At 42.2% G+C, this 16,192-nt stretch overlaps 1 protein-coding gene across 1 annotated transcript; it reads right to left on the reverse strand.

Annotated features, from left to right (window-relative positions):
- Positions 1-2,066: 2,066 nt before the first annotated feature.
- Positions 2,067-14,851, reverse strand: PSMC6 (proteasome 26S subunit, ATPase 6). The gene is made up of 14 exons (XM_085315126.1): positions 14,688-14,851; positions 14,217-14,296; positions 13,833-13,872; positions 13,580-13,632; positions 9,809-9,876; positions 9,235-9,349; positions 8,268-8,355; positions 7,774-7,835; positions 7,560-7,683; positions 7,218-7,279; positions 6,053-6,173; positions 5,884-5,964; positions 3,678-3,749; positions 2,067-2,549 (listed from the first exon to the last, which is right to left on the reverse strand). The coding sequence occupies exons 1-14, from the start codon at positions 14,812-14,814 to the stop codon at positions 2,431-2,433; spliced, it is 1,212 nt and encodes a 403-aa protein (XP_085171252.1). The 5' UTR covers positions 14,815-14,851; the 3' UTR covers positions 2,067-2,430.
- Between the last annotated feature and the right edge of the window lie 1,341 nt (positions 14,852-16,192).

Consider the following 16,192-nt stretch of genomic DNA (forward strand, 5'->3'; position numbering starts at 1 on the left):
TCAGCTCGGGTGCTCCACAGGACACTCGCAGCGCTCCGGGCAGCGGTACCCCTCCAGCCACGTGGCTCTCGGGARGGCTTGTCACACACGCTCTACCTGTACGAAGGGCTGCTCACAAATTAGCAGGGCCACACTTTTTAAAATTCTCTCTCTCTCTCTTTTTTTTAATCTCTTCCTTAGGAAACCATTTGCTCTTTTTGTGACTAGTTACTGCACCGTCCACCGTTGCCCAGGTGTCTGCCTCAGCCTAGTTGATTTTTGGCAGACCCTGAAAACAGGCCCATTTTCTAATTTGTGCTTACTCTCCCTGTAAACATTAACAACCTTATCCACCTCCTTGCACACAAAACTTTGACCTCATTGGCAACTGCGGGAAAAAAAACACTTTATAGGCAGGCTGTTGGCATATCTTGCCAGGCAATGGGGTCACTGCAGCTTTTGGGCGCTCTCTGGCTGTCCTCACCTATGTAAGATTTGGTAAAACCAAATCTTCTCTCATGGCACTCAGGGATGTTCTTGGAGCAGGAACCTGTTTCTCTGTTTTTCAACACCGCCTAGGACCCTGTGCTCCCTTGGACTCTTAAGACATTATTCTCRAACTATTCAAACATTTTGCTTGTTGGCTCATTTCCTTGTAGAGAGTACTAGAGTAAAAGGTAAGAGAGTAAGAAGTCGTTYGTTCCTCCAGTTGTCCTCCAGAATAGGAGTAAGGGTGGCACTTGTAACATTCGCTTACGGTTTAAACTTCAGAAATTAGTTATAACCAACTCCAGTGCATCAATAAACAGCGCTGTGATCGTTCACCCTTCTCCAGAATATTGTAATAAGTAAAGCTCAATTTTTATATCAGAGATTCAGTTCAGAGATTAACTTTTTTTTTTGAATCTCCTAATTAGTTCCAAGTACACAAGCAGCAGCCCTACATGAGCTGCATTCAGAAGCACTTTATGGAAAAGCAAAACTTGCATYTTACACTCCTGATACAATCATGACAGGAAAACTTTCTATTAGCCTGAGAAAAGGGAACCTGTAATAGCCATCAGCTTACATAAACACACCAAAATGTTGCTGCTTGTCCCATCGTAATTGTTCTGTATCTTAAGCTACCTCTATTTTGTCTCATGGTGTAGTTGATGGGGACTGAAATGCAGGCATGCCTTTTAAAATTGCCAGGAAGATACTGTTAAAACTGTTTCCTGGTAAGTCTAGAGTTAATCTAATGTACTTGTCTGTCAGCTGAGCATACCCAGAGTAATCAAATTAGGATAATTAGAAGTAGCCAGAAGTCTAGAACACTACCATTCCAATCTAACATTTAGGTAAGTTGCACAATACAGAAAGTCAGTCCCTGTACACATGCCTGTGTGTGGAACCGATTAAAACACAGAAATAATACATTGTGACAGATGGCCTAAAGAACTCAGCCTCCACTGTAGGTTTTTATTTGTGTTTGAATGATTACTCCAACAGCTGCAGCAGTCAGTTCCCAGGGAGCACAAAGCCAACMAGCATAAGGCCAAATTCCAACCTTGAAAGTAAGACTCATGGCAAAGTGCTACTCAGAGCTCCAGAAGTATTAGGTACATCACACATCTAAAGCAGCACAGGTTCAAAGCTAACATTTAGTATATGGGAATGCTCCAGTCCCTATAGCAGGGAACTCTCTCTACTACAACCTCTCCCCTCCCATTATCCCCCCCCCAAAAGAGTTGGAACCAGAACTTTCATATATCAACTGCTATTATTTTCTCCACCTCTGTAGCAAAGGGCAGACAGTTGTCTTTAAAAGACACTTAAGATACTTTTGCTGGTAAAGTGACATTTAACATAGGAGTTATCCTTAAATGAAGTGTCTGCAAACACCCTAAATTACATTCTGAGCAATAGTTAAATGAATAATTAAATGAGGGAAAGGTTGCCATGTCTTGGCWCATAAGGTATAAGATTCACATTCACTCACAGACTGTTCATAAATACACTCACTGTACCAGAGAAAGAGTTACACTTCAAACACTGAAGACACACAAATTCATTCCCTTGAAAAAGTTAGAGGAGGTACACTGGGATAAGCCAATTTAAACAAGCTTTATTCAACTGTTTGGGGGAAGGAAGTGTATTGATATAAAAAAAGTCAAGAAATGAATTAACTTTCTTGAAGCCTGATAATCCATTCAGACACATGTATAAATTCACACAATAATTGCTAAGAGATCACATCTCACACATTTTACTTAACCTGGGCTATAATGAATATCGTATTTCAGAACTGTACAGAAAACACTTCTGTAGCCAACTTGCAACTAGTGTTATTGAATTACTAGCTACATGYAACACAAACATCTTGTGATAATAACCATGAGGTATGTTTTTTTTCTTTCTTTTTATATATTAACCCAGTATGTCCTGTGCAGTCAATCATGGATTATACAGTTAAACAGGTTTGTAGTCAAGCTTGGACTCCAGCTTCTTAGAATCAGCCACTTTTCTAACAGCTTTCATGAAGTCTTCCTGAACTACAAAGTCATGATCAGCACGGATTGCAAACATACCTGTGAAAAGTAATTTAGTAGCAAGAGTAAGTTGGTGCTACTTGCAGCAACCCTACAGAGAAGACAGTACATAAAGTTTCAAAGTGAAAAGGATCAAAGTTACACAGGCTACCCGTAGATGAGCAACTGAGTGCTTTTCCTACCGAGAACTGTACGTTAGAGTAAACTGCAAAGAAGTCACTTTTCATGCTAGGTGTTTACTGAAAAGAAATATACTAGTATAACTATGTTTAACTATGGTAACTGTGTCATTCAGTTTCCAATGTAGGCAAACCTTAAGCGGACAATGAATTTAGAACATGGAGAAAACAAGTATTACYAACTCTCCACTGAGGTGCTAGGAGACATTGGTGCTCCACAAAAAACAAAAAAAAACAGATGCTGTGTCTGGTATCACAGGTATCACTGCTTCTGGACTATATCTAGTTTGTACAAGGTAGTTTGACGATGAACGGTACAGYAATTTTTCTCTATGGTGCTGAATCTGAACTTTAGGCCCCTTTTACTTGTTACAGGACAGTGCCGAAATCCACGTAATTCTGCATAGATCCAGCCTGTGTATGACAGGGGATTAGCAAGCACAATGTCACATGAATGCAGTGCTGCTGCTCATATCTGGCAGCCGATCTGTGCAGAATCGGCTGGACTGTCTGCACGCCTAGCTGTTTTAGCGGCAAACTTGATAAGAAACTTGTTGATAACCATAGGAGGAGGATGTAAAGAATCAACTTCTGCATGATCATGTAGGTCATACAAAAACTGGGAAAAAAGGAAAGGAGATTTTGTCCAAGATGTTCCATCAAGTTTCAGGGCCTATCACCATTCCTGCTGCTTATGCTTAGCGTCTAGACATGCATGACATGCTGTGAAGAAAGCAACTGTTGTAACGGTCTAGACAGCAGCAAAATACTAGCATTTCCATTAAGTAAATGCTTTCTAGCCCTTGAGAAATGGTGTCCCTATAGCCTGGAAAAAAAATAAGCATCAGTGAACACAGTGTTCCAGAAGAACATTTTGGACCGCTGGATTTTAATCCATCAACAGCAGTAAGAGAGAAACAGAGTAACAGCTCAAGTATTTGGCATCAATAAAGACTTAGTACATCAAAATCAAGAATTAAGACAGTACCTGCTTCAGTACAGACATTTCTCAAGTCTGCTCCATTAAAGCCATCTGAAAGCTTCACAATTGCTTCATAATCTATTCACAAAACAGAAATGCCAATTAGACATAAATTCATATTTTGAGTTATAGATACCACTGAAATATAGGTCCAGCTAAAAAAGGTACACTTGATTTCAGTGCAGATAGTTATCAGATAGAATTATTAATCCAGTTAATTTGTCAGTCATCTCCCTTTTATTAACACAGAAACATAGCTCAGCCAAAAGCTCACAGTATATAATGAAATTCCAAAAGATACTAACTTGCAGTTACAAGCATCAACATGAAATGCAAGAAAAATCTACATCAAAGCAATGTTCTAATCATTTAGGTGCATCAGTTTTTTTAAAAAAAGCCCCTGAAAACTTATCTCCAAGTGATCATAACTTGGTCCCTTTCTGTTTCTAAGAAATGCATCTACTAAAGGCATCAAGCATTTTGCTATATTAAGCCTGATATTTTATGCATATATATTTGTAAATATATATATATATATATATATGTATTTACAAAAAAGGTGTCTAGGGCTATCACTTCTAGAATAAAATTTTTAAAGTGTTTTAAACAACTTGTGCAAATTCTGATTTTTCAAGGCTGCGTATTATTTCTGACGTTGTATTCCACCTGTCAGAAGTATGTGAAATGTAATCTTACTTCCCCTAGAATCATATTCCCACCCTAAAAAGAAGTCAGCTATCATCTGTTGAATTTTTCAAAACAATTCACCTTCGCTATGAAAATCTTGAGACATTTGAGCTAAAAACCTTTGTATTGGATCTTAAAAATCCAAAAAAAACCCTAGAGATTAGAAATTCTGCCACTTTCTCTCTAACTCCAAGTAGTGTACTATCCTATAAACAAACCACCTCATAATCGGAAAACCAGAAAAAATAAGCAAGATGACTAAGCAATATCAAATGATGCAAGGTTTGGTAAGTTTAGAGCCTCTTCAGGACACGTCMGTACTATGGCAGAAAAATCTCATGGTGGAACCTGGAACAGGTCAGTACCTTACGATTTTAACACAATTCACATCCCTTTCTTCCACCCCACCTGGTAGATGAATTGGATCATGCTGGACTTCCTTTCAGGATATCCAAGCTTAGCATCACGGCCTTCTCATGCCACATTAAGGAATGTAGCTAGTACCCATCTCACATCTCAATTTTCTACATGGTAGAAAGGAATAACCCTTCCCTGCTTTCATTCCCATGCCTGAAGATATAGAGAAAGGGGATGCAATGCTTCCCCCCAYCTCAGGTTCAAGACTTGCTTTGGAGCTTCTTCTGTATCTTAGTCTACAGCCTGATGCACATTTGAGCCAACAATGCTGTCAAGAAAGGCTATCCTCATCCCTTTTGCCCTCCCCCAGCTCATTCCCATTCCTGTGCTGCCGTCTCTATCGAGCTGCAGCTGTTTATGCAGACAGATGGCAAACCAGATCAGTTCCACTGTCCAGATCATGCTGCCTGGCTGCATGAATAGCTCGTGTCAGCAGAAGGGAGGGGGTAAACGTGCCTGGGAACGAGCAGGCAGGGTCTGTGGATGATTACTGAGAAAAGGGCAGTCAACATAATTTAGAAAGCAAATCACAGTTACAGTTTTCTTGAGTAAAGTTTTGAAGCCTTACTGTGAAACTAAGGCAACTGGTCAGCTCAGAGTAACATTCTCATTAATTGAACTTTGYTAGTTTTATCTCACAGATGCTTCTGCCCCTCTGGCTCTGCAGAGAGCTCTCTGCACCACTGACTGGCAAAAGCACCCTTTCACTAGACATGGTTTTAAATGACAGAATGACAGCAAGGTTTCCATTATGCCATCTACAGACTTCCAAAAAGTTTCTCCATGACTTTTGAAGTTTCCTTTCTGTTCTTGGAGACTTGTCTTTTTTTTTTTTTTTTTGGCTAATGAAAATGCTGTTTGTTTGCATTAAGTGGCTCCCTTTAGAAGGAAGAAATTACCTGATGAGAATCATGTGGCTTTCCAACAATTCAATAAGGATACAAAAAAAAAAAAAAAAAGGGAAAAAAAAGCAGAATTCAGAGAGAAGGGGTGGGAAGAGCTATGGAGCCAGGATAAGGTAGGAGATAGAATGGCACCAGAGTCATGGTAACAACTCCCCCTCTTCCTAATTTTACAAATAAAGACGTCTAGGCAGCTTCCTACTTACCTATTTCACCATGTTTAGTGATAGGACCTGCATGAATTTTCAAAATGTCTAGTCTGGCTTGTTCATTTGGTAGATCAATATCTAGAAAGAATTAAAGCTTTAATAAAAAYAGATAGCCACATTCATATGCATAATATCCTCCTCCAGCCAGAGGAAAGRAGTAACTCACGGATTTTTCTATCCAGTCTTCCAGGCCGCAGAAGTGCAGGATCCAGTGTGTCTGGTCTGTTAGTAGCCATGATCATTTTAACTCTGTGCAGAGTATCAAATCCATCCATCTGATTCAATAACTAGTAGAAAACAAATGCTGACTCTTAAACAAATCAATACCCCTTAGTGTGATCTATTACACTTATTTTCTGCATACAGATTTTCATCAAGATACAAAAGCGCTACAGATAAACCAGAAACAGTGCTATAAACCTTCGAACAGRATGCCACAGCTCCCAGTATATTGTGTAAGCAATGAAGGAGGGCTCGAAAAGAGACATGGAAAATGCCTYGTCCAGGAAAAAGATGTTGAACAAAGCAGAGCTCAAATGTGAAAGACTCAGATAAAACAGTAAGCCAACCAAGACAGCRCAAGCACAAAAGAAGCCAATGGTTGGCTGACACACTCCGAGTGTACTGCACTAAGCCTAGSATGTTCAAGTAAGCCTTGGAGAACAGCCTCGAGAATACTAATACACATAAGACATTTCATTGTGAAAATGCAAAGTACTTCCTCTTTGATCACAGTGGTTCAATTCTGCAAGGCAGACACATTCATTTGAGCTGGGCAAACTGTTTAAAAACATAGGCCAGTGAAGTTTCCTATTAGGTTTAGACTTTCCAATTGTCACTAATGTTTTCAAAATTCTCTTCACAAAACTGGATTTACCAGAGTAATCAGTAGCRAAACAAAGAAATACAACTACTACTTCGCCTAGTTTTGAAACATGAACTGTTACATTTTTAAAATTTTGGAAAGTAAGTATCTTCAGGACTTAAAGAAACAGGCTCTGTCTTTTCCTCTTGAARAAGAGAGAAGGCCCTCCAAACATTTGAAGAAGAACAGTAAACAGCAGCAAAGTCAGCTCACAGTAAGAGCAGAAAATACACCACATAATTTCAGCAACTTTAAAGAGTCTTTCAATTAGTCTCTAAGTTGAATTCATGACTGAGTTAACAAGSTTTTCAGATGCCTTTTCCAAAAGCAGTATCTAGTACACTTTTAGCTTGAGGTACTAACTCAGGAAGAGTTCTAGCAATCCAGAATGTAACATAACAATTTACATCTGGATTATTATTTAATATAGACTGTACAGTAAGTATTCAAGAGTTCAGGCATTCACCTCCATCAGTGTCCTCTGAATTTCTCTATCAGCAGAAGTGCCTTCGGAAAAACGGCGACCACCTGTGGCATAGCAAACTTGTAAGTTAAGTACATTATTTTTGCCTCCATGTAATGCTACATCAGAAGAYAGTTTAGCCTCATCAAAACTCCAAGCCACATACAAATAGGCCTGGTTTAAGATAGCTGTAACAGCTCCAGGAGGAAACTGAATCACCTGTTCCATTCTGCTGCTTCTGGACAAACATGCATGCTTTAGTTTTTCTGACRAGGGAGACTGTAGCTTTATAGCTAATTTCAGTGTTGAAAGGAGACTAAGCATTCTCCAGACCATTAGGCTTACCAATAGCATCTATCTCATCCATGAAAATGATGCACGGCTGATGATCTCTGGCATAATTGAACATCTCTCTGATCAGTCGAGCACTTTCACCAATGTACTTGTCCACTATAGAACTAGACACCACCTTTTGGGAGACAAGACAAATGAGTGAAGAGACTGAGGCCAAGAAGATTAATGTTTACTAAAAGAGTTTTTWAAAAAGTAGTTACACTACCTTTAGGAAGTTGCAATCAAGCTGGCTCGCAACAGCTCTGGCCAGCAGTGTCTTCCCTGTACCTGGRCACACAAGAGACTGAAGCTGTTTAAACTAGTAATGCAGTCATTACAATCTTACAAGTTGGATTTTGTTTTTAACGCAAAGCTATTACAGCAGTTTGAGAGGGGCAGCTAAGCATTCATTGCCATTTCATGGCAATTTCACTTCAGAGCTGTCTGAAAGGTGTCTACGAGGGGCTGAGGTGGTGGTGGGGGGAGTTTGCATTGTCAGCTCTAGGTTTCTTTTATACCAAGGTTCYCTCTAAAATCCACTGAGACATGCACATCACTTAGTTGCCCAGACTCCCCTCTGACGTTTTCTCCTAACTTGGGAGACAGTGCCTTRTTAAGCACCTGAGGTCAGCAGGTCTGAATACTGCTCTTGAGCCTTAATTCTCCTCAGTGAGCAGAAATCACAGCTGACATAAGAGATATCCATAATGCATCACTCACCAGGGGGGCCATATAGCAAACAGCCTTTGGGAGGTATAATTCCCACACGCTGAAATAATTCTGGGTTTGTAAGTGGCAATTCTATTACCTGAAAAAGAGAGGAGTAAATATAGTTTCATTTTTAAAATAGATGAGCAGTTCTAGGAAGTTCATGGCAAGCCAGCAGGTCTGTTTTCCAGACACATTTATTCTTACCTATCTGCACAGCAAATTTAGGAAGAGAAACAGTTAAGTAAGAAAATACTGTCTGATTGAGCTAATGGATCAAAGCACAAGCCTGCCCTTGTTCTTCAGACTCCCACTCTGCTATAGCTTGTTTCTTCTGATRCTTAAAACCTTGTTTTTCCACTGGCCATAATATAGCTACCCAGAACTAGCAGGTTCTGTGCAAAATTAAAGTTTGGTTTGCTGGTTTTCATTCCTAATTATGCTCTCTCACTTTACTTCTTGGCACTTCTTTAGCTTAAATGGTCCTGCACCCTTCAAACTTTTTTCTTTAGGGGAGTTTTTCCAAGTTAATCTGAGTCCTATCTTCAGTAACAGTAGAGATAAGTTGCAACCAGTCTGAGAAAAGGGCTTTGGCGTTTAGAATAATCCTTCTCTGTTACTGTGTGTGTACAGCACACAAACAATCTGAGTTATCATCAGCTGGCTCACAACAGTATGACCTAGTCTTCAAACACCCACATTCCTGGGCAGGCTTGGGTAGCCTGCAGCACTGATGCCCAAACTGAGTGCACCAGCATCCTGCAATCATGCTGCTGCTTGCCACAGACAATTAAAAAGCTGAAAAAACATCTAAACAACTCTTCTTCCAGTATAGAAAAATGTGGTCTAACTTAATAAAATATGCAAAGCACTAATCTGACAGTATCCCTCAGCAGCCTGCCTCACAATACTTTGTGATAGACATCAATAAACATGCAAACAAAAATGCACGGAAAAACTTCACTCAGATATTTAATACCTCTCTCAGCTCTCTGATTTGTTCTGACAACCCTCCAATCTCAGAATATGAGACATCCCCCGGATCTTCATGAGACATATTATAAACCAGCGGATCCACTTCTCTTGGCAAGTATCTAGAATATGAAAATAAAAGCAGACATTTTTCATCATGCAGACATATTTATACAGTTATTGCAGTAAATCTTAGCACAACTAAAGTGATTTCTCCTCATCTCACTTTCAAAATGAGACAAACACGTTCATTTAAAAACCAGAACAGACCCCAAACCTCACAACCTTTTTCAGAAAAAAAATGCAAACAGGTGGAAGAGAAGCAAAATCTTAAAGAGCTGCTAACTATGTTGAGTTTTAACTGATAAGTATTATTAAGAAATAGCCAATTTCTTTCTTTTAAATCAGATATACCAAGTTCATATGGCTTCCTTCAAAATACTTGCCCTTACTTAGGCACTACTTTGAAGAAAGTGTTTAAAAAATGTTATACAACTGATAATTCAAATATTTCTGTAACCTATTCAGTATTTTTTCCCTTTATATGATGAGTAGAACAACTGCCATGGAGCAGAACTTACCTCATAATAGTCAGAGTGGTCATATCCAGAGCAACTCTTGTCCCAGGCTTCAGCTTACTTTTGTCAAGCTAGTCACAAAGATATTTCTATTAGAAGTATACTCAAAAGCAATGTTTGGTTTTAGCCAAGATGTGTACTGTTATTTGCACTCTTTCCTCAACACGAGAGAAGAAACAAGGCTGCCATGTTACATTCCAAGCAGCTAGTCTAGTAAACACTGTACATCCCTCACCATCATTTTGGGGAACGCTTTAACAGCAGAAAATGCTGGCCTATTATTTTACGGGAACGTGAACTTTGGAAGAAATGATCCAGGAACTGGCCTAGACCAGTGAGCCTTAAGGTGTCACAGCTGAATGCCAGCTAAGCTAAACAGATCACAGGAAGAATTGTTAATGCAGAAAAAAGATCTTGAATAGCAGGCTGTTAATGTACCTCTGCTACTTTTGAAAGTAAGTACTATTTGCTGGACAGCAATTCCTGTGCTCCTAATATAATTTCCTACTGCTGCCACTCTGACCAGATTAGTGAGAGATCTGTCCTCTCCTCTGCTTTATGCAGGAGAGAATCAGCTGTTTCAGAGCAAGACATAAGCAACCTTCCCATAAGCACATACAAAACAGCCTGTCCATATGAGTCTGAACTTGCTACCCCCTTCTACCAAATAGCCTTTTCATTTCTGAACTACCAGAAAGGGTGAATAGAATTTCATAACCTATTTTCACATATCCAGTTATATTCCATCTTCAAAGTCAACTGTTCCAGTTGTAATGTTACTCTCCTGATATCAGTGATTATTCTTTACCTTAGATGCCTTACTCAGTTGCCTCAACAATTTGTTTGACTACTCACCTTTTACGAGATTTTTAAACAAGGCCTAGTCCAGAGCTCTGTAGTACACTCTGCTAATGTCTGCTGGGATTAAAGTTACCAATTTCTATCCCTTATCTTGTTTTTAAGAAACCTAGTCTAGGAGAACAGCCTCAACTCTCGTACTGCACAGACCTGAGCAATGATCATAGGAATCACCTTGTCACCGTTTTCTTTAAAAAAATAAAAAGTACTTAATCCACATTTAAGGAATATAAAAGCTATTTATTCTGAGCTTTACTGACCACAAACAGTTGCACAGCATCTGAACAAGAAGGATTTCCACAGCTGTCTGCAAGCTCTGTCTGAAGCTTATCATCTCCCTCACTAGGGCGTTTATTAAGGTCCCTTGCCCATGTATATTCTTTAGTCTTCAGTAGTGTTTAGGATCAAGCTGTCATTCCTCCCTTCCTGGAGTCACTAACAGGACCTCTTTCCAGTCTATCTTAAGAAATCTGTAGAAGCTTGAAATTCTATCAAATTCAATGTTGCCTCAAAGTTTTAAGTAATTAAAGCTTAAATGATTTATCCTTGTCATCTTCTCACTGCAAAATAATTTAGGCAATGCACTTTGGATAGGGAAGTAATTTTGCTTTAATTTAAATACTAGGTCTCCCCTTCCTAAGCAGCCTCACATAGCATACGGACTTTGCTCAACAACTAGCTCTGTTAGGCTGCCAAAGACATTGTGGGAAATTGTCTTGATCTTTTACTGTTTTGAAAAGCAATCACGGACATGTTTTTGAATCTGTAGTATCAAATCAAGGCTCTTAAGATGAAATTGAGTTTATTCAAGAACAAACTCAAATGTATATGCTACAGGCTCAGACTCATCCAAGCATGAGCACTGATCTAGTTTCCAACGCAGAACCTCAAGACTATCTTATCAAGCCTATCACATGCTCAAAAAAAGGGAGYTAAGTATTTTTACGACCTCTTAAGAATATTGTTTGTTCTGCTGAAAGAAAATAGTGAGTTTGAATCGTAAGATACTGAAAGGGATGAAGCTTAAAATTATACCTTTAAAAAGTATTTCAGTACTAGCAGTTCTTGCAGGTAAGGAATGTTTCATACAAGCTCAGCTGCATCACATTAGTATGCTCAAGAGAAGTTAAGGATATACAGATATATACAATACACAAACCAACACACTGATGTCTACATTTCCACAAATAGTTGGTTTCTAAAAGGGGGAGGAAAAAGTCCATCCTTCCTGCAAAATATATGATCCACTGACAGAGGTAAAGTCATGGAAAAAACTCTGCATGCGTGTCACAATGTTAAGGTTTACTAATTGTGGGCCTTCACCAGAAATTGTTCTGATACAACTTTTTTTTAAAAAAAAGAAAAGAAGAAAAAGAAAGAAAGAAAACACTTCCAAGTATAACAGGCTTCACTTCTGCCACTTCCTTGTTGCCTCTCAACTCCTCCTACTGTCACCACAGCTCCATTAAGGATGAATCATTTAAGTACACTTGATTAACTTCCACATGTTGTTCTACTATACTGTTCTCAGTTTAATTTCCAAATATAAAGCTGAAGCTAATTCAGAAAACTTGAGTATTGCAAAATATTCGCACACTAGTCTTGTAAAGACATTTCCTCTCTTTACACAGAATCAGTAGGAGCTCAGAAGAGCTATTTCTCTTCAGAAAGTCAAATAAAAGGCATCTCTAACATCAGTACTATATCTCAGCATATTTTTTACTGAGCAAAGTTTCCCATTACTCAGAATTCCCATAATAYGGGAGAATATGCTACAATCATGTTAGAAGTGCAATTGCAGTTACCTCTTCCTACAGTAAACGAATCAGTTCAAGATGGATTAAGAAGTCACTGCAATTAAAAACGCTTTAACTTACTTGCACATTAAAGCAAATAAATAAAATGTTCCTGCCTTCTCAGAGAGTTGACACACGATTTCTTCCTGCTGTTGCTACTTTTTATTCTGAGGACACCTTACAATTCCTATACATTCCTCTTCACTTCCATTTCTCAAAGTCAGGGATGAGTGTATTAAAACCTAGCTAGAGATCACTTTTACTCCCCCAAGGTCTCTGCAGCTGCAGAAAACTTCTGTTAGATATTGTGGTTCCTACTTAACAGACAGTTTTGGTAAGAACTAGCTGATCCAAGGTGTTGTAATTATGATAAATGGGTCACATTAAATGGTCAACTAACCAGCAAGCTATTCTTAAAGCACATTTACAATATATCACTTTTACTTTCCCCCTCCCCCCACCAAAAATAAGACCACCTCTCAGCTGGTTCTTGCTGACTATACTAGAAAATGGATTATTTTGTAAGTAAAGTTCTATGAAGTGTCTAATTCCTACAAAACTGATGTAGGTTAAAAAAAATTGCCCTGCGGACTAGAAGCACTAAGTTTTTCCCTAAAATTATTAAACACAAAAAAGAAACCTCACAAAACTTTCCACAACAGGAGCCTTGCCTAACGTAATTATTCATTTGACTAGAGAACAAAAGCATTAGAAAAACATGCAGTTATATAGAGATAGATAGTTATATAATGTTAGGTGTAAAGCACTGCAACAGTAACATTGAATGAAGAGAATGTCACAAAACAGCAGAGAAGACCTTGGATGGTTTGAAGTCACGATAAACAATTTTCAAACAGTTTAAAGTCAGGCAGAAAGAGAGAACGTTAACTGGATGAGAAGGATAAACACATACAATGTTTGGACTGTTTTATCTTTACTAAGAAGTTAGCCACTAACCAGTACCAGTTAGGAAGGGAAATGGGAGATAGATACCAATAGAACATAGACAAATAAAAAAGAAGAAAAAAATTAATCCTACTAGGAGCACAGTTGATCAAAAAGCAGGTTAACATTCAAGACCAGAAGAAACTCTTTATGAGTAATCACATAAGTCAGCTACCTGACGACGACAGCCAACCACATATCTCGGTCCATTCGTAGCCTTTACGATGACTGGAGAGAAAAGATTAAAAAAAGAAAAAGTTTAGTCACTGCTTTAAATTACACTTTGAACAACAGAATATATTATATTTTTTGCCAATATACAGACTGCTGACACTTTAATTTCTCATTCTTCCAAATCCTTAGCCAAGCTTTAACTGCAAAAGCTTATTTTCAAGATTTCAAAGAACACAACTGTCCAATGTACTTACATTTCTCTTCTGTCAGCTGTTTAAGAACCTCACCAACAATCTGCAAAAAATAAATGAAGTATTAACATACAGGTAAGTTACAGTTGTAAAAGAATACTTAATGAGCGCCACAATCTCGATGCTGACAGTTACCTTCTACATCCTTCCTCTTTGCTTCATGTTGTCTATCTGGACTTTCATTTAACACATTTCTGTTAACCACGACAACCAAATGAAACTTCTCCATATACGTCTGTGCCCGACTGTAAGACACCTGTTTCCATTAGCTACACTGTTCCCACTTATCTTTCCCATTATCACAAACGGGCTTCAGAACTGCTACTTCTGCACGAGTTCACCGTCACCACCACCACACGCAGCTATAGCCTCGTTTCTCTTCCATACCTGCCCGACACTCTGCAACGCCTTGAGATCGTTTTCTGATTTTTCATATTGCTTGGTGAGCTCTTTCAGCTGCTCCCTCACTAGGAAAAAAAAAAAGAAGAAGAAGAAACACAGGATTTCGCTGACTTCCAGCGCGGGAAGGACCCAGGAGCGGCCCCTCTGGGGGCAGCGGGCAGGGCCAGGCGGCGGCCGCAGCCCTGCTCGGGGTCTCCCGCACGCCCTCGGCCTCTCTCAGCACTGAAAAGGCTCCGTGGAAGAGGGACAGAAACCCCCGCCGAGATTTCAGACGCCCGATTTCAGAGCCTCTCCTCCTCCTCCCCCATGGCCCCGCCGCGGCCCAGCCGCCGCCGCCGCCCTCCCTCCCTCAGCGCTGCCCCGGGCCAGGCCCATGACGAAGCGCGAGCCGCGGCGCGGGGAGCCGGCAGCGGCAGTGGCGGCGGCAGTGGCGGCGGCAGTGGCGGCGGCGCTCACACTCCTTGAGGCGGCCGTCGATCTCCTTGTGCTCGAGGAGCTTCTTGCGGTAGTCCTGCAGCGCCTTGTCTCTCGGGTCCGCCATGATGAGCAGCCGCCGCTCATAGGGAATGCCGGGAAGGGCCATGGCCGCCGGGGGCAGGGCCAAGCGCGCCCCGCCCCCTGCCGCCGCGGAGGGGGGACCGACCGGGTTTGCGCATGCGCACGAAGCGGGGGGGGAACAAGCTGGAGGTGCTGCGCATGCGCACAGAGCGCCGCCGCCATTTTCCCTCAGGGGGTGCTGCCGGCTGCGTGCGGTGTAGAGCGGTTGCTCCGCGGGTGTCTAAAACCCCTAATCCCCCTGATCTCCGCCCAAATCTGCCGCGGGGCGGCACGGCACGGCACGGCACGGGAGCCTCAGGGCGCGGTGCCGCCGCTCCKGGCCGGGCCTCGCTCGCAGGCGGCCCTGGCAGCGCCCGGCCGCGGTGCCGCCGGGCCGCTCCGCGCCGGGCCTCGCCTGAGGGGCTGTTCCCGCCGGCGTGCCTCGGCTGCCCGGGGTCTCCGCCGTGGTCGGAGGAGCAGTTGTGTCTGCACTGCCCACAATTAGGCCGGCAGTGTCGCCTTGCTAAGGCTGACCAGCGTGAGCGTGCAGGTTCAGGCCGTGCCGAGCTTTTACGGGAATAGCGCACGGTGCGAAAAATGGGAAGCAGCCGAGCAACTAGGGCCAGTAAAATCCTGGGCGTCCAAGACTTCTCGTGCAGCCAAAATAGGTGTAAAGCCCACCGTGCGTTTGTGAGGAAACCAGATAACCTATTGGAGGGGAGRGGGAAGTGCTGTTGGCTATAAGCGCAGGGGTCTTTTTCCCGCTGCCTCCGTGTTAAAGGCCCTCGAGGGCAGTCGGAGTCCGCTCGGGTCTCTCCGCTACCGCTCTCTCCGCTGCCCCTGCGGTAGGCCCTCCTGCCGCCTTGCTCCRTGCCCGCTGGAGGACACGCGGGCGCTGAAGGAAAAGGACCGGGTCTGGCTTAATTTTTCCCTCTTGGGATGGAGAAATGCACCCGAATCACGAGGGCTGTGCTTTGCACGGTGATGGAAAGGGGCAGAACTTGATGGAGAAAAACCCACATGTGCAGAAGGCAGCTTTCTAGAGCACGGGGTCTTAAACGCTAGGGCCTGAACTTCTGTTTCTCAGAGCAGCCAGGAGATAGCTGCAGGCCCTGAAATGCGGGAGCTGAGGCCCCGAAGATGGTCTGCGCGCAGGACGAAGAACAACGCGCTCCGAGTTTTGTCGCCGCTCGTTGCTTCCRTCGCCTTGGCCAGGCAAAACGGGCCGCAGGCGGCTCCGGGAGCGGGTCCGGAGCTGCAGCCCGAGCCGGGCGCCGCGGCGGGCGCTGAGCACCTTAGGGCTCCGGGCTGCCTCGCGGGCGGTTTCGGAGGCGGCCGCTGGCGCGGAGCGGAGCGGAGCCGGCCGCGCCCCCGGCCAGGGGCGGGTCGCGGCGCCGCTTCTTCTGCCGGCGGCGGCGGGCGGG

Source organism: Rhea americana, unplaced genomic scaffold (genome assembly GCF_003343005.1).
Source record: "Rhea americana isolate MKP2758 unplaced genomic scaffold, rheAme1 scaffold_42, whole genome shotgun sequence".
Classification (NCBI taxonomy): Eukaryota; Metazoa; Chordata; class Aves; order Rheiformes; family Rheidae; genus Rhea; species Rhea americana.